The 16,953-nt window shown below is 54.7% G+C and overlaps 7 protein-coding genes across 7 annotated transcripts; 2 read left to right on the forward strand and 5 right to left on the reverse strand.

The window, feature by feature from the left end:
- On the reverse strand, nucleotides 1-1,157 carry LTHEOB_2249 (Oxidoreductase; the record flags this gene model as incomplete). The annotated part of the gene is made up of 1 exon (XM_035511040.1): nucleotides 324-1,157. A coding segment is annotated over one exon (834 nt), but the record flags the coding sequence as incomplete, so codon positions are not given.
- Nucleotides 1,158-1,549: 392 nt separating this feature from the next.
- LTHEOB_2250 (50s ribosomal protein) lies at nucleotides 1,550-1,987 on the forward strand (the record flags this gene model as incomplete). Its single annotated transcript, XM_035511042.1, has 1 exon — nucleotides 1,550-1,987. One exon carries the CDS (start codon nucleotides 1,550-1,552, stop codon nucleotides 1,985-1,987), a length of 438 nt encoding a protein of 145 aa, XP_035363959.1.
- A 465-nt stretch (nucleotides 1,988-2,452) lies between these two features.
- LTHEOB_2251 (S-adenosyl-l-methionine-dependent methyltransferase) lies at nucleotides 2,453-4,464 on the reverse strand (the record flags this gene model as incomplete). Its single annotated transcript, XM_035511043.1, has 4 exons — nucleotides 2,453-3,435; nucleotides 3,856-4,092; nucleotides 4,144-4,402; nucleotides 4,462-4,464. 4 exons carry the CDS (start codon nucleotides 4,462-4,464, stop codon nucleotides 2,453-2,455), a joined length of 1,482 nt encoding a protein of 493 aa, XP_035363960.1.
- A 143-nt stretch (nucleotides 4,465-4,607) lies between these two features.
- On the forward strand, nucleotides 4,608-6,365 carry LTHEOB_2252 (eukaryotic translation initiation factor 3 subunit h; the record flags this gene model as incomplete). Its single annotated transcript, XM_035511044.1, has 4 exons — nucleotides 4,608-4,736; nucleotides 4,786-6,037; nucleotides 6,104-6,134; nucleotides 6,185-6,365. The coding sequence occupies 4 exons, from the start codon at nucleotides 4,608-4,610 to the stop codon at nucleotides 6,363-6,365; spliced, it is 1,593 nt and encodes a 530-aa protein (XP_035363961.1).
- Nucleotides 6,366-6,596: 231 nt separating this feature from the next.
- On the reverse strand, nucleotides 6,597-8,007 carry LTHEOB_2253 (Nad-dependent epimerase dehydratase; the record flags this gene model as incomplete). The annotated part of the gene is made up of 3 exons (XM_035511045.1): nucleotides 6,597-7,471; nucleotides 7,681-7,886; nucleotides 7,991-8,007. The coding sequence occupies 3 exons, from the start codon at nucleotides 8,005-8,007 to the stop codon at nucleotides 6,597-6,599; spliced, it is 1,098 nt and encodes a 365-aa protein (XP_035363962.1).
- Nucleotides 8,008-10,612: 2,605 nt separating this feature from the next.
- On the reverse strand, nucleotides 10,613-13,817 carry LTHEOB_2254 (Snare-dependent exocytosis protein; the record flags this gene model as incomplete). The annotated part of the gene is made up of 4 exons (XM_035511046.1): nucleotides 10,613-11,656; nucleotides 11,705-13,284; nucleotides 13,336-13,675; nucleotides 13,731-13,817. 4 exons carry the CDS (start codon nucleotides 13,815-13,817, stop codon nucleotides 10,613-10,615), a joined length of 3,051 nt encoding a protein of 1,016 aa, XP_035363963.1.
- A 514-nt stretch (nucleotides 13,818-14,331) lies between these two features.
- On the reverse strand, nucleotides 14,332-15,314 carry LTHEOB_2255 (Histone chaperone asf1; the record flags this gene model as incomplete). Its single annotated transcript, XM_035511047.1, has 4 exons — nucleotides 14,332-14,692; nucleotides 14,748-15,056; nucleotides 15,113-15,152; nucleotides 15,206-15,314. 4 exons carry the CDS (start codon nucleotides 15,312-15,314, stop codon nucleotides 14,332-14,334), a joined length of 819 nt encoding a protein of 272 aa, XP_035363964.1.
- Between the last annotated feature and the right edge of the window lie 1,639 nt (nucleotides 15,315-16,953).

A 16,953-nucleotide genomic window follows, 5' to 3' on the forward strand; every position in this document is an offset into this window, starting at 1 on the left:
GGGGGTGGGGGGGGGGGGGGGGGGGGAATTTATCCTCCGCACATCCCTTTTTTTTTCTCCCTTCAGACTGAAAGTCTTCTAATGCGTAAACTTTCAAGCAGTTGTCGTTCCTTATCAACTTGAACTCTGTTAACAGTAGACGAATCCATCGCGCTATTCTGCTCACTACTAGGCTTGTCCTTAACAAGGCCACCTGTGTTATTCTGCCCTTTAGAATTACCGAGTCGCAACCTTTTAAAGGGAGCAGTACCCTTGTGGCCCACAACAGCCGAACTCTCTTCGTCCGTAATCGAAGACGCCACCAATGGCCGGTCTGGTCTTACAAACTTGTGATTGAAGTAGCTCAGCGTGGGGGCAGGTTTATCATGGTCTCTACTCAGAGCTGTCGAACTCTTAATTACGCGCCTCACGTCCGCGACAACAATAATGTGGTCGTTGACTTGCACGCACTGTTCTGGCCGCAACTCGGCGTCGAAAAAGCACAGGAAGGCACGACTCTTGATGTAAGGCGCAGGGTTCGGATCGATATTCTTCGCAGTAACCTTGCGTTGTACGGCTGATTCTGTCACCCGTAGCAGGCTGCCGGGCTGGTGCAAGGTGACGGAGCTACCACCCGCCAACACGAGGCGGTAGCCCTCCATGGCGTCGCCCTTGGAGAAGAGCTTGGCGATCTCGCTCCCTCGCTCCGTAGCTTTTAGCAGTGCTACGCGGAAGTGGCGCCTTGCGCGGATCGCGTCCCAGGTTGACGATGGAACTCGCACGTTGAAGCTGATGACGGGCGTCGGGTCGAGCGAGACAGTATTGAGCGACGATATGGTCATGGCCCGCATCGACTTGAGGGCATCTTCCCACTCGTCCCCCACCTGGGTTCCGCCGAACGAGCCATCCGACACGCCGATGCTGTCATCCGCGGTTTCGGGAGCGAGGGCCGTCACTATCGCAACCGGGTGCGCGACGGAGCGGAAGATGCTGCGGACGAGGGAGCAGACGCGCACTATGTGGCGCGGATCCGAATGATCTCCTGCAAACTCCTCTAAATCCTTATCGTCGTCGGCGATGGGCTCTTGAAGGGTTTCTTGGGTGGAGATTGGTTGTTGCGCGGTAGAGATGGGCTGGTGGGACGGTGTGGTTTCGTCATCGACGGTGGTTCTTCTCATAGTAGACGAAGAGAACAGACGTCGAGAGTTGCGTGCGACGTGATTTGAAGGGACTATGATTTCTATTTCGTATGTTAATAAAGTCAATGGTCATATAGAGAAAGAGCATGGTTGCCTACTGTTCCAACGGAAAAAAGCCCGATAGAAGCGCCTCTCGACGTTTGAAGCAAACATGATGCCGGGTAGATTCTCAGCAAAGACAGTGGATAGACGCTATAGCATGCTTGAAGCGCAGCGACCGGGCAAGGAGTGGTGAGAGGCAGCGTGCGGAGGTTGAAGATGCGCGCGGAGCTTCGCCGACGAAAATCGTCCTGGCGGGCTAGTCGTCGGCGATCCGCTACTTCCAATCAAAAAGTACCGCAGCACCACCGCAACACTACGCAACCCACACCATGCCGCCCGCGCTCACATCGCCAGCGCTTACAGCGCACCGTCTAGGCAGCAATGCCTCCGCCCTCCTCCCGAAGACCCAATGCCGACACGCGACGCTGCTGCGGCGGCCGAAGCGGCCGTACACCTTCACCCAGCTCATCACCCTCTCCGACGGCAGCACCTACATGCACCGCACGACCTCGCCCGCCCCCGTCTACCGCAGCACCAAGGACATCCGCAACCACCCGCTCTGGAATCCCAGCAGCCAGAAATTGCTGAACGTCGAGGAAGACGAGGCCGGGCGGCTACGTGCTTTCAGAGCCAAATTCGGGCGCGGTTGGGATGCTGAGGTTACTGAGGATCTTGAGCAGGTATGCAATCATACTCTGGTTATTTTTGAGACATTCACGGGCGGCCCCGGGTTCCTTTGGCAGGTGCTCGCGGATTATCGGACATGAAAGCTGACGGGCCTTTTCATCACATAGCCGGGCGAAGGCGAGAAACTATCTCGTGAACGGTCCGAAGAGAGTCTGTTAGATTTGATCAGCGGATACAGCAAAACAAGTGCCGCAGGCGAACAAGGAAAGCCTGTAAGCGGGAAGAATAAGAAAGGCTCGAAATAAATGTGGGACGTCAATTCAAAATGACGCATCAGGCAGCGGGCATGGAGAGGACTTCGAGGTACTATCTCCGCAAATTTTGTGGAACACGACACTCGACGGATAGGTGTGACTATATCTAGAAGATGCACCTCGGCGCTTCGGGAATCTGGAGCACCAAACACGCGGCTTATGTTCTCCAATTTCAGAGAGCATTTGCTATTTCTACAACAGAAAAGCACATTTTTCAAGGAAGCAAAATCTTTATCTTTGAATCTGTGGGTATTTTAAAGCTATGAAGCTTGGGACTGAGTAAACGCTGCATCAAGGGCGAGATACTGGACCGGTAATTTTCGAATGAAACAAGTCACCTGACAGTCTTTTTTCTTCGTTGCTGTCCATGAGTTCCTCCCAATTAAGTCTGTCTTGGGTGAGAGTTTCCTCCAAGTCCTGCGGCCGGAAGGTCCAGTTTTTCCATGCGTGTACAATTTCGTAGCTCATTTCCGGCGTCATGGAGCGGACTCTTACATCTTCAACATCGAGCGAGCCTCCGCGCCGTGGATCGTGGATCGCTCCTACCTGGGGAAGGATGACTTCAGCTGAACCAATGCGCAGATGATCCAAAGCTTTTCCAATTGGCCTAGAACTGCGCTCGAATAGCTTGTTGACAAAGCGCTGCCAATACTCAATATACTCCTCAGAAAATTCTTGTGGTGCAGGCTGGGGGTTGCTATCTAAAAGACATAAACTCTGTTGGGGATAAAACTCGTGCGGCTCGGTAGTGAGGGGTTCGAAAGGCCGATCATCCCACGCCAGAAGTGGTGGGTCCTGGTAAAAACCTCTGCGAGAATCGATGACGTTGAATAAGGCTTGTTGTATGTAAGTAGGACCCCGGCGTCCAGCTCCTTTAGATTCGGCATTGAGCTTTTCCCAGTGCTCTTTCGCTGCTAGGCGCTCTTGTGCGGGGCGACTCTCATCTACAACAATCATTTCCAATTGGCGCATCTCGTCGGCCGTGGCCCACAGCTCTTTGAGTCTGACGTGTTTCCACCGGAGGGTCTTCAGGTTTCTTTCTGTGTTGCTCTGCAAATGCTTCAGCCGCTGTAGCCATACGGCACGATTCGGTACTGGCGGAGCTTTGGACTTCAGACGAGTCTCAAGCTCTGCCATTTCTTCGAGAGGGGACTGTGCGGGAAGGATGTCTGCTCTCAACTTGGCTTGAACGTCCTCGACGTCCCTTTCTTTCAATAATGACAATGCGACCTGGTGCATGCGGTCTTGGCGATGGAGTGGTAGCTCAAAGCCAGCTGATCGCATCTTGTCAGCAACGCGGACGGCACTGGCTAGCTCTATCGTTGTATCTTCCCGCGGCAACTTTGGGCTGGGGTGTCCTGCTATTGTGTGCGTCCGTGTGCGAACTTGATGTGTAAAGCCATAGGAATCTAATTGGTTCAACTCCCTTGGCACAATCCGATCCTTAAAGTATTCTGGAACCCATAGTAAGGTCCGCACATGTCCGTATTGATTGAGGCCGGTGTGCATCCAAGCGCTGGCGGAGAGGAGATTCAGTATATCGCGGGTAAAAAAATAGGCAGTGCGTGAAGTGGCCGTTCTCATGCGACTGAGGTTTAGGAGCAGGAGCAACGAGGTATTCGGTTCGTTCAGACGGGAATCGCCTTTGGGGAGCGGGTGCTGGTCCGGCAGTAGACCCTGGTTTACAACGTTACCTAGGGTCGACAGTACACTGTCAGTGGCAGGGCCACGGATGTACTTGGAGCCAGGCGCATCGAGTAGAGGTTGCAGACAAGGCGTGTAAAAATCGTCGACTTCGAGCAACAGATGGCGTCTCGGTTTGAGAAAATCGTGAATCTTGGAGGACCAAAGGCCAGCGCCGGGATTCACATCGACGATGTCACAGTTCTTGTACTTTTCAAGCGACGGACCGATGTATGAGAGGATATCATCTGGCAGACTGTCAATTGGTGCACACCCAGACGCGCACCACCCATACGTACCGCAGAGAGCTGGGCTCACGATGTCAGCGCGCGTTGCAGTTGCGCCTTTGCGGCGGTCGCGCTGGGCCAGCTGGCGAGCGAGGGGCAGAATAGCCGCGCGCGAAGCACTTTGAGCTTTCGAGATGGCGCGAGTCGTGCTCATACCAGCAAGCAGGCCGAGTGAAGTGGCGACGCAGAAGAGTAGATGGCCGCGGCGGCAGATCGACGGCAGGGCCAAGCTCGGATCCTCACCGCCCGCCCCGCCGCCCGCCCACGGCTTCTGATGCGCCGTCAGTGACGCACGCCTTCAGGCACCGAAGAATACGCTGCGCTCATTACCATGAGGTCTGCTGAGTTTCACCCCCGACCGCACCCGCAACCCACGCGCTCCATTTCCCGCTAGACTTCGGCGCGCGCTTGTCCTTGCTTCACCCACACCCCCCCGCGCGAGCACGTCACCCCACAGCACAGCACCACTCATCAACATGGCTTCTTTCAGGATCTCTGAGCCACTGAGCGTCGAAGAGATTGTCCATCAAGCTGGCAACTTCGACTACAACCAAATGGTCCCGCTCCGCTACTGGCTGCGCAGCGCCGACACCATCCAGAAAGAGGTTTGCTGTCCCCGTCTTAGCCCTTTGCTCCGCTCACGACTCGCTGCAGGCCCGCATCTACGAGCGCGAAGGCAATGACCAACAGGCCTACCTCCTCCTCTTTCGCCATGCCACGCTCATCCTGGAGAAGCTTCAGAAGCACCCTGAAGCTAAAGACCCCGCCAACAAGCAAGCTCTACAGGAGGCGAGAAAGATAGTCAATCGGAATCTACCCAAGCTGGAGGAGCTGAAGCCAAGGATAAACAAGCGCCACCAAAGATTCCAGGAGATCAAGAAAGATGCCGAAAGGAAAAGGGCCGCTGCTCAGAGACAGACTGTGGCTAGCCCCACGCAGATGGCCCGTGATTTGGACCACCTCGTCCTGCACTCGAGAAAATCGTCAGACCCTGCTTTGTTTGGACGCAAGCAGGCTCTCGATGCTGGAGAGAACCGCGACCTTGCTGTCAAAATTGCCCAAAAGGAGATCCGCCGGAGAGACCTGGCTAAGAGGAAGGTCCGCCAGGCCGGCGTGTCCGACGAGGAGGAGGCAGAGCGCCGCACAGGTGGCATGTGGAACAACTGGGAGGATGACTTGGCCAGCGATGGCGCTAAAGAAGAGCCCGACGACCTCAGTCAATTGATCACCCAAGTCGGTCGCCGTGGACAAGAGGCCGTCGCACGGCGAAGAGGCTCTGTTGACCCAGAGCCCTCGTCGCCCCATACCGCCGCATACCACTATCCTCACGTGCCACAGAAAAGCAATTACGAGCCTTACGCCGACTCAGGCATGCGACCTTTGACGCCAACTTCTGTGCGCGCTCCACCACTACCAGAAAAGGCCCCTCTGCGCTCTCCCGTGTCGCCCCCGAGCATCCCACGCAAGATTGCGATAGACCAGGAAGGTGTTGCGCCTCCCCCACTCCCAGGAAAGTATCTGGACTCCGACGTGTCCAGTGCGCCGTCTCGTTCCGCATCTGCGACCCCACCACCGCCCCAAGAACTGGACTCGGGAGACTACACTTTCAAGCCGACGGCCTTTCTTGAGAATGGCACCCCTTTGCGGACCGTTTTCATTCCGCCAACACTCCGTACGGAATTTTTACGCGTGGCGTCGCCGAACACCAGGAAGAATCTGGAAACTTGCGGAATACTCTGCGGTACCCTGATTTCGAACGCCCTCTTCATCTCGAGGCTTCTTATTCCGGACCAGGAAAGCACATCAGATACCTGTGAAACGATAAATGAGTCGGCAATATTTGACTACTGCGACTCCGAGGACCTTATGGTTCTCGGCTGGATACACACTCACCCAACTCAGACTTGTTTCATGAGTAGTAGAGACCTGCATACCCATTGTGGCTACCAAGTTATGTTGCCTGAAAGCATAGCTATCGTCTGTGCGCCTAGCAAAGATCCTTCGTAAGTCATCCACTCGTCCCTTTTGGAGTGCCACCTGACATATATGTTAGATGGGGTATATTCCGTCTTACGGATCCACCGGGTCTGAAGGCTATTCTGAACTGCAACGCACCCGGCATCTTCCATCCTCACGCGGAAACGAACATTTACACCGACGCAAAGAGGCCTGGTCATGTATTTGAGGCACCGGGGCTGGACTTTCAGGTTGTGGACTTGAGACCGGGGCATTGAACCTGTTCAGTATCACTTCGACTGGCATTAGCGAAAGGCGTTTAGCGTCTCGGCATCATTGACAGAGGAAGCCCCTTTATTTCAGATCGACACGAGCCCCAAGTAAGCTTGGTGTGAGTAGTTCCATTCCAAAGATACCCACGGAAGATTCCATCTAGCTTTTATTCTTGCTCCTGCCACCTCTGCTGCTCACGCCAGTCTCTGCTTTTTCCTCATGTTTGACCCTAACGCTCAAGCATCCCCAGCTGCTACTTCTGCGTGACTTTTCTTCAACCCCAGCGCCGCCGCCTCAACATCGACATTCCTAGCAATGTCTTCCTCTAGTGGCAACATCACCGGCCGCCAGCCCAACTCCCGCCTCGCCCTGTTAGCCCTGCACCTACTGTTCTGGCCCCAATGCGGGCCCATGAGGTAGTTGCCGACCATCTTCTCCACGTCGTCCAGGGTAAGGTGGTCGATCTCAGCGCTCTTGACGAGCCCCTTCTTCGCGCACTCGGCCGCGATCAGGGCCGCAATGGCACCCCACTCGAACTCGCCGTTCTCGGCGAAGTAGTAGCCCTGCGGGCCCCAGGTCGCCTTGGTCGTTGTCGTTGTTGTCGACGAAGACGCCGCCTCGACGGCCGCAGCGGCATCGGCGACGAGGGCAAGGAAGACGGCCGACAGGTCCTGCACGTGCACCGAGCACCACCGCGCCTGGCCCTCGCCAATGGTGAATCCCTTGCCGCGCGACAGCGTGTGCCGCGTCAGCTCGGGGATCTGCACGCTGCGCGTGTTGCCGGGCCCGCGGCCGACGCCGTAGATGCAGGGCGGGCAGACGATGGCCGTCTTGAGCGGGTGCGCCGGCGCGTTCGCCGCGGCGAGCACGATCTTGTCGACGTCGCGGTGCCAGGCCGGGTCCGGCAGGCTGGTGAGCTCGCCGATGGAGGCGATGTCGTCATAGATCTTGGTGCTGGGCTGGCCCGAGACTTGCAGCTGTTGGTCTTGGATCATGAGGATGGCGGTGCCCGAGGTGTGCACATAGTAGCTAGGAAGCCCTTGGGAGCTACGCTGCGAGAGTCCGGAAACGATGGCGTTGGCGGCGCCGCCGTGGTCGCAGTTTGCCCAGTCTGGCGGGATTGGATGATGGTTAGTTGAATATCTCGTGCATTTGGAGGCTCAATATTTGTAGTCCGGCTCAATTGGGATGAAAGTAGGGCGCTCATTTCATAAATTTTCCGCGTATACCCTCTTCTAACGTGCTTTGAAATATTTGGGAATTGTGAAGCGGATGACGGATAGAGTCCATCAGTAAAACAAGGTAACGAGCAGGACTTACTGCACACAATGTCCGCCTTCGTAGCTTCTTCTGCGATTAGCTCGGAGCTGTCGAGGTCTCCATAGACAAGCCTAACTTTCGGGTACTGCTTCGCGACCAATGCACCCTTGTCGGAATTGCGGACCAAGCATGTCCATTCGTACTCTGGATGAGCTTTAGAAATTGCATGCAGGGCGTCACCGCCGATGTAGCCCGTTGCGCCGAGACTGTTGTTCTCGTCAGTTTGGAGATGTACACTTGTGGATGGAGGTATGATGTAATGTGCGGGAACTTGAGCTGGAGGACGGATTCGCGTTGCGGGAGAACTCACGCAAAGATCTTCGTCATTATGCCTATAGCGTCAAGTATCTTCTGTGGCCGTTGGTTCGAGGAATCTGAGGTTTAGGTTCAGTTGTGGAAGGAGACGTACAGTCGGTGGATTCGCACGACCCCGCACCTAAAAATGGAGTGTCGCAACAGGTCTGAGAAACAATGCACAACGTCACCGGGTGCTCCACATATCACTTCGCCATCCTCTAATGATACAAGGTTCATAGAATGGTGGATGAGCCACCATGCATCGAATATAAGTACGGTTCAAGCGAGTCTAAAACGCCGCAAGTTAATTCAGGAAGGCTCCAAAGCGCATTTAATCCCTTCGATCTCTTCACCGTATTATTTGGATTGAGTATTTCTTTCGATGCCAAACGAATAAGTGCTCGGACGGCTGTGTAAAATTCCAAAAGGCGTCCCAATAAAGTCAAGAACGTCCATTGTGGTCGAGTCGTCTACGCTTGACCAGTAAGATCCCCACTTGTACATCTGAAGCCACTACGAGTGACATAACATGCATTTCTTACACAAGAAACTAGCAATGCTGTCGGGTGTTTACCGCAAACATGAGCACTCTGAGTCCGGATCATGCTCATCCGAGCCTCATCATCTCATGGCCGGGCCCAAATGGCGATTTTATCGACCTATTCAAACCTCCAGATTCCAGCCCAGCACTTGATTGACCATGCTCCCACCCCCTCGTGCGTGCATGTATTTTGGGGGTCTAGTATATTCGTTGGTTGTCCGCCACCTCGAAGCGTTCGGTGTTCGTTGGGGAAAGTACGTCTGAGTCGACGGAAGCTGGAAATCTACACGCCGAATTTTGCTGGTAGGACGAGTAAGTGGAGCCGGCGATCAATGATGGATAAGGGCAAAGCTGTGGTTTCTGAGTTAATGCTGTGGCCACAGGTCTGTTTGTTACTGAGCAACCTCCAAGCACCCGCTCTCAATATCCAAGCCGGTGCGTCACAGTGGCGTAAATTCGCCGTCCAGCTTCTCGGAGTTTCTAATGAGGGAAAGCATTGACTGGCCTGTTACTGAGGCTTGATTTCTCCAGGAGCGAAGGAGACTTCTGGCGTGCCGTGTGGAAAGTTGGCGAGATAGGAAAGTAGGTCCAGGCAGACGCGATGTGGCAAACGCGTCTGCCTAAAACCCAACGCCGAGTGCATACAGCACCAGTGGACGTGACTACCTCCGTTCGTCAGCCAGTGGACCAGAAGCCACCTTGATGGGAGCGACAGCACTGCGTTAGTGCAGCTAGTCGCCCAGGCTTGACTACCTTTGCGTTGGCCCTCCACCAGCAGCTGCAGAATTGAGGACAGGCGACGCCTACGTAGTTGGTGCATCACTTCAGTCTCGGAATCCTCGGAAATGCTTGAGGCTTCTGCGCGACTTTGCGCTCACCAAATTCCCGCGTCTGGTATTGCCGTCTTCGGTGGCTGTTGCCTCCAAGGTGCTGAAATTCTCGCCGCTCACGAGCCCAACAAGCACCAGCGCCAACATCCTCGCGTCGCCGGCAAGATGGTCCATCATGCAGCGAGTCTCTCACGGCGAGAGCGCCTTAACGGTTTCGGTGAGCGGCCAGCGATAATGCCTACCTGAGGCCTCAGACCGCAACCTGGCACTCAAGTCAGTCGGGACTTATGCTGATGCAAGCACACTGTACCGTGCAAGACCACCAGATTCTCTTCCTCAAGATCCTGCTCAAGGCAAGAAACTCAACGAAAAGATCAAGGTGTCGCGTCAGCCCGAAACAGTGCGATACGGGCGACACTGTGGGAAGTGACATGAGCAAGCTCAGCGGCCACCACCCTGAATCCAAAAACAAGATTAATCTTGAAGCCCCCGTAGGGACGTTTCAGAGATTAAACTGAAAAGAACAGATACTACACTTGATCTAAGCCAAAAAGGCAAAGAGAGCTGAAGAGAAAAAAGAGGAGAGGGAGATGGGGACGGAGAGCTTAAGTACCCTGGGGACTGCCAAGACACTAGCAGCCAACTAGCGCGGGAAAAGAGGTTGCCTGCTGGCAAAGAAGTGGCCGGTCACAAAGAAGTGGCCGACTTGGAGCCTGAGTGCCTGGCTTGTCCGCGCTCTGCCACAATCCATTGTGACTCACCCAAGGACTGAATGCCAGAGTCGGCGGTGTCGCGATACAGTAAGCTTGTCTACAGTCGTTCCGCTTGCAAGCTAATCGGAATTTTTGTCAAGACATCTCTGCCTACAGCGGCAGCCGTGCTTCTACTTTGGCATCGCATTCATTGCCAGCGGCCTCGACTTGACCGTCTGAGATATACATACACGATAGTACTCGGTCGAAGAATCACACAACTCCGTTTCAGCAGCACTTAGGCCGGATCCAGCCCCGCCAACTGCACTGACCTTCAGTCCAAGATAGGTCAGGTACATCGTCTGTTGAGGGCAGCGTAACTACTGCACTCGGCTACTTTCACACATAAGAGGAACAGTACTCTAGATCAAAGTGACGTATCAATTTCGTTTATGCCTCTAATAATATAACCAGTTACAGAGGCTTGAAGGTATAACTGAAGAAGAAAATCAAATGAGAAGCCATCAGAAGACCGTAGTCTCCTAAGCAATCATCCTTTTGCAGAGAGGCTATTAGAAGCCAAACTTGCTCTTCACTGCACCCATCACCATTCCTCTCTTCTGCTTCGCCACAAATTTCTGCACATCCGACGCGAAGCCCGCCGAATTGCCTTGCAACCTCTCCATATTGTCCCCCATGATATTTAGCCTTTCTGTGCGCTCGTTCATCTGCCGCTGCAAATACGCCCAGTAGCCTTCGTCGCTGGCGCCTTCTACTGCACCGCCTGCCGCCGCTGCCGCTGACGATTCTGTCGCCTGCCTTTTAGCGGCACGCTCCTGCTCCAGACGCGCGCGCTCCTCGTCGCGGGCGGCCGCGATCTCGCGTTTTGACGGGGGCCGATCGGGTCCGCTAATGAGCAAGTCGATGTCTTCGGGCGTGACGTGCTGCGAGCCGCTAATCCACTGCATGTTGCTGATAGTCGGACGGGGCGGAATCACCATGTTGGGATTGAAGAGTGCGTCCTCATTCCTATGAACAAGGTTTTGGCCGATGCCCCAAACGTTGATGAGGGCAATCTCTGCAGGACCAACCCAGCCAAGGATATCACCAGAGGGTGTGATGGTTGCATCCGCGAAGCGACGCACATCCATGATGTGCGAGATATTGGCCGAACCAATCTCCTTGAGAGCTGGGAGACTGTAGGATCTAGCGCAGCCGTCTCCAAAGAGGCCGACAAGTGCGTAGCCTTGGTCTTCGTAGCGGGTGACAGCGGCGTTGTCGCAGAGGAACTCATCCCATGACTTGTGTGCGCCCTTGTTTGTTGCTGGCTTGAAGACGCGAGCACCAGACTGAGTGACGGCGACAAGTACGCCGTTGACTTTGAAGCCTTCACGCAAACCAGCGAAAGCTCGCTGCGTGGCAAGAGCAGGTGCACCGGATTCTGCTGAAATGGGAGCAATTCGAACAACCTTATCATCGAGCGTCACCGAGCCCATGAATTCGCACTTATAGCGCCCCTCGGCATCGGGGAGCATCTTGAACGTTGCGAGGTGGCCCAAGTTGGTACCAACATGTAGTAGCGCGCTGGAGAACTCTTCGCCTTCAAGCGTCATGACCTGCGCTGGTTAGCAAAGTTTCAACCTCGGGTGATGATCGTGACTTACACTGAACTCGATGGACGTAGGATACTCTGGCTTCGGTGTGGTTGTCGCACTACTTCTCCGGAAGCTCGACCGTTTGTCTGCTTTGATAAAATCCTGCATGTTTGCTTGGTAAATGAGCGCAGGACCCCTCAAATCTATCACGGCTAGGCTTCCACCCTCGAAACCAGCAGCAACAAATCCGATATCCGCTAGTTTCAGCGAAGTGACAGGTCCGTTTTGCTCATCCAGAAGAGTAAGAGGAAGAAGACCCTCCTTTAGGGCAGGATCACGTCGTGAAATGATATTGGTAAGTGCCTTCGGCGTGTTGGGCTCCGGGGGAGTTGGCTCTGTGCCAACCTTTGGATTTGTACCCCAGCGGAACACAACAACTTCGCCACTGCGGAGACCGACGGCTAATTCACCGGTAGCACCAGCCAAGGACATCTTTGTGACCTCAGTACCCCCTTGCTTTCCAACAGCCCGAGCGCAATCAGCCTGGAGGGCGGCCTCGTTTTCGATTTCATCTCCGTGGCCGGCATCCCATAGCCGAATGGTACCATCCGCATGTGCGGTCTGGACGACGTTGCGGTTCTCGAAACGTTTGAGGGGATGCTTAGCTGCCACACCACCTTGCACTATTGCCGGGCCGTGTGAGCGACTCTCGGTCATACCAAGCCACCTCGTCCGCTCGATGGGAGCAAGAGCGAAGTTATTGATGAAAGGGTGGATGAAGGTTAAAGAAGGGTGAAGCTGGTTCGTCGGCGTGATAGGCAAACCACTAGGGAAGCTTAGAGTGATAATCTCTCCTGAAGAGAGCAGAGCAAGAACGGCAATCGGGTCTTGTGCGCCTGCAAAGTGAGGCGAGCTGCGGGGTATCAAACAAAAATCAATAACTTCGGCATTGGGGGGCGTTGGGAGGATGCGCTGGCGCTTAGGGTTTTCAAAGTGGGCGGCAAGGACTGGCCAAGACGATGTCTGATAAACGGGTGTTCTGCCTAGCTCAAAGAAGTTCAGACCCTTCGTGGGCAGAGTTGTAGGAGCACCACCTGCGACCAGGATTCCAGTGTCGTCCGGATCCTGGTTTGCACACCAAGCAATACGGAAAATTGGCTCTTTTACAGCAAAGGAGCCAGGAGTGACACCGACAGTAGTAGCACCACCCCCCGGTAGGTTGACGTTCGTGTCGTGAAGGGTCCTGGCCATGATGATGCGGCTCTCTTTAGGATCCTTGCCATCTTTCGGGTCCCATATGACAAGACTGCTGTCCTCATGGCCGGTCAAGATGAAGGTTCCAGTGGGATGCCACACAGCTTGGGTCAGCCTGGGGCTCCGCGCCATGCTGACGGAGCTTGGGTCCGAGTCTCCGCCGGGAGCACCCTGTGGGAGATGATAGTGGAAGAACTTCTGAGGCATGTTCTGCTTGAACGAGTATACGACTGCGCCATCGTTATATCCAATCAACAGCTTCCCGATATCACGAGGGTGGAATGACAGCGTGATGACAGGCGAGATGCGAGCACGAGAGTCGTATTCCTTCCAGAAATACGGTATCCTGAAAGGTGCAAGGCATTCGCGGTCGAGGTCGTAGGCAAGGACGTCACCTAAATAACGATTAGCATTCCGCAAAGGTCGCATCAACGCAAGCGACTAACCGTTTTGCATTCCCAACATTGCATAGTCGATGGCCGGATCGGTATGCAAGGCAGTGACGGTGCCAGGCGGCGAAAAGCAACGGACCAGCTTCTTGGTCTCCAGCGAGAATATGGAGAGATCATGTTTGGAATCCAAGCAAACGAGCTTGTCGGCGCAGAACTGGAGCTGGACGACGGACGCCTTGGTGGACAGCTGGAACACGACGCTCACACGACCTTCGCCGAAAACATAAATCTGCCCGCGGCCGAATTGCGTGTCTTTCGTTCCGACGGCGAGAAGCGACTGAACGGGGTCGAATGCGAGCTTTGCGACTTGCGAGTTGATGCCGTAGCGGCGGATCTGCATGAGGCGTCAGTCAGGCACATAGGTACGCAACCAGGAAGAGGCAGCGCACGTCGTCTATCTGGAAGTGGTCGGGGGTGAGACCGGCGGAGAGGTCGTTCTGGATGCCCGCCTGCTTTCCGCGCAGGAGGTGAGCCATGGTGGGCGGCAGAGCATGGAGTAGTGCAGGAAGTTTGGGTTGCGAAGTCTGGCGCGCTGGAGACAAGAGCTGGAGCCCATGGCGCGTGCAAGGTGCACTTGGCGGGGCGCAGGGCGGCGCGGGGTCCCTGACACAGGAAACGTCATGCCCTCGCGTCGCCCAGGCGGTTGATCGGCATGCCGGAAAACACGGCCAAAAACATCGTGCATTTTCGCAGCGCGTCGGGTCATTGCACAAATTAGTATCTTATGCAACCGTGTATACCTCTGTAAAATTTCATATCTTTGATTTTGTCCCCATTCGCTATACTTAGCTGAATCACCGCCGCAGACGACCTTTTGCGTATTGAACTTCATAATCTATCAGTGCTAATTCGTACTCCATGGTCGAGGTATTTCATGCAGAACATCAACCTTCAAAGCGCCATGCAAGGCTGCACACGCTAACCGTTCGTCCTTTTTACTTCTTAACCCAAATCATACCGCTGCTAGCCAAGCCCTTGGACACTCCAGATCTAGTGGACCATGACATCGGCGTTGTGTGCGGGCATGTGTTGTTGCTTGGCCTTCGAATCGTCGTCCATCTCCATGTCGTCGTCGCCGCCTCCCTCCATCTCGTCGTCCTCGTCATCCTCGCTGCTCTCGCCCTCAATATCCTCAGAGCCAGCATCAGAGGCATCATCGTCGTCCTTGGCGGGGCCAGCAGTGTCGTCGGCTCCGCCCATCTCCTCATCCTCGCCGTCGGCCTTAACCTCCTCTTCTTCCTCGAGGTCCTCTCCGGCTTCGTCCGCAGCGTAGGCATCCTCGTCATCGTTGGCCAGGTCAGCGTCAGGCTGGTCGGGCGGGAATTCCGCTGGAGCACTCTCCTCCGAGTCCCTGGGGAGATGTTAGCAATGCGAATCCATTCAGGCGGCAAGCAGACATAACGCACCACTTGATAGCAAAGCGCGTGACCCTAGGCTTCTCGGCCAGGATGTTGCGGCGGACCTTCTCAATGACGGGCTTAGCCGGTGGCTCGGCGATCAAAGCCTCGTCCGTGTACTCGTTATTGACATAGTATCCCACGCGCACGAACTCTCTGCCGTCGTAGCTGCAGGTGAGGAGAATGACGGTAACGCCGAGGATTTCGTTGTTCGGGATGCGCGAGAGGTTCGGTGGGTCGGCTTCGAAAACAAACTTGTTCACGCCGACAGGAATGGGGCCGACGAGGAGGGAGTCAAGCTCTTGGTCATGTTCGGAGCTATGAGCCGTCAAATTAGCGGTCGCACTCCGGAGCAGGAGGGGCAGGCAACATACGAAGTCGCGGAGCCGACATAGGTGAGCTTCCACTCCAGGTCTGCCAAAATGTGAGCGCGAGCGTATGTTGAAGGGCTTTGGGTATGCGCATACCGGACTTCAGCTGCTCGACGCACTCAAAGGTGATTTCGAATTCGTAGGGCGCAGTGAAAGGCGCGGGATTGTTGCGGACGTCGACGTTCAGCAACGACACAACAGACATCTTGACGGATGTGAAACTTGGAGCAGAAAGAAATGGGTTTGAGGATTGTAGGAGCTGCTGGGCTTGAATATGTTGTGGATGCGGATGCGGTGGAATGCAGTGTTGTCGGGTGAGGAGGAGGACGTGGAGGACGAAGCGCGCGAATGTTTATGGCCGAAGAGCTGGCGGCGGCACTGGTGGTGGACGGAGCGATCCTGGCTATTCTGGGCGCGACGCGTCTCTGAGCTGGTCGCGTCTACTCGTGTAATCACGCGCCGCGGCAATTAATTGCTCCAGCTTGCAATCTCTCGCCGGCCTGCAAGAGAAGATACCGCGACGACGAAGCAGGCGGAAATAATTTTCGTTCTGATCAACGACCAATTGAAGCTCGAAACACACATTCCCCAGGACAATATCTTGAAAATAATCCCACGTGACTTCATGGTCAAAGCGGGATCAATCCAAGTCCATGCGTCGAGCCTCGCTCATAGCCAAGCTACTCTATTTCTCTCGCAAATACACGCTATTTGTATGAAATGAAGTCTCTTTCGAAGGATCCCAAAGAACTGGGCGCCACTATGCTAGTTGGGACGCATTTCAAGCATTCCAGCCTATTGATTTAGCACTCTTGGTTCGCTCGTGCCTGCTTTCGGCCTCGAGTTGTGGCGCCGCACCGTACCTTTTAAAGTGGGGCATGCCAACTACATAGTACCTACCGAGATAAACATGCAGTCACCCAAGCTGACCTTCGGAGATGTCGTGCCCACTATTTTCATAGTACCGAGAAGGGCCCACGTCAGGACGTAGCAGCACCCCGCTGCCGCTATCGTTCGTCTTGTCCAGACAGTCGCATACCCTGTCTTTGTAATGAACCAAGAATAGCCAGGCGATAGTTTCTTTTTTCCTTCTTTCCCTTGTCCCTTCTGCACACGGTAAATCAACTACCATCAAAACACAGCAGCCCCATTATCTTATCTCACCACGCTCGGTTACGAGTACCTAGTGGAAGGCGCTCAGATGATCGTGACACGACAGCACTATTATCGGTGCACAGCATAATTATTTTATAACAGGTGTGTAGGAGATGGCCAGCCGGCGAACACATTTCGAGCTCGCAAGACCAGAATATCCACATCCTTGCGTGCTGAAAGCATTGACCACCTTCCTCTTTCGTTTGCTCACGGCACAGGAGCCAGATCTGTGGCATGTTCATTGGAAATTTGGCTGCTTAAATATGGATACATCATGCATTGTTGCGACTGAAATGTCGCCCTGCTGCCGCAATTTTCTCGACTTAGGCTTGACTTTGGAATAACTATTGTTATTGCGCCTAAAAGATGTATTGGCAGCGGCCCGGCCCAAGTCCGCAGATCTATACTGCGCGGAGGGCAAAAGTGGTTGATAATAGCAGTCGGGTGGGAGCAAGTACTCAGATGGCGCCAGGTGGCGTAGGGTTATATTAAGTTGACGATATGACAGCATACCTAGCCGAAAGCCGATTACTGCCGGTGGAGAAGGCGGCAGTGCAGCGGGATCCAGTTTTGCTATCGGACGCGGGACGGGTGTAGATCGGGAGGCGCAGGTGTACGAAATGCTTTGTTGGGCGGCACAGGGTGCCTGAGCTGCCTTGCTGCGGCGTTCACGCGCGGGTGTTCGGCAG

Source organism: Lasiodiplodia theobromae (assembly GCF_012971845.1).
Source record: "Lasiodiplodia theobromae strain AM2As chromosome Unknown scaffold_6, whole genome shotgun sequence".
In the NCBI taxonomy this organism is placed as follows: domain Eukaryota; kingdom Fungi; phylum Ascomycota; class Dothideomycetes; order Botryosphaeriales; family Botryosphaeriaceae; genus Lasiodiplodia; species Lasiodiplodia theobromae.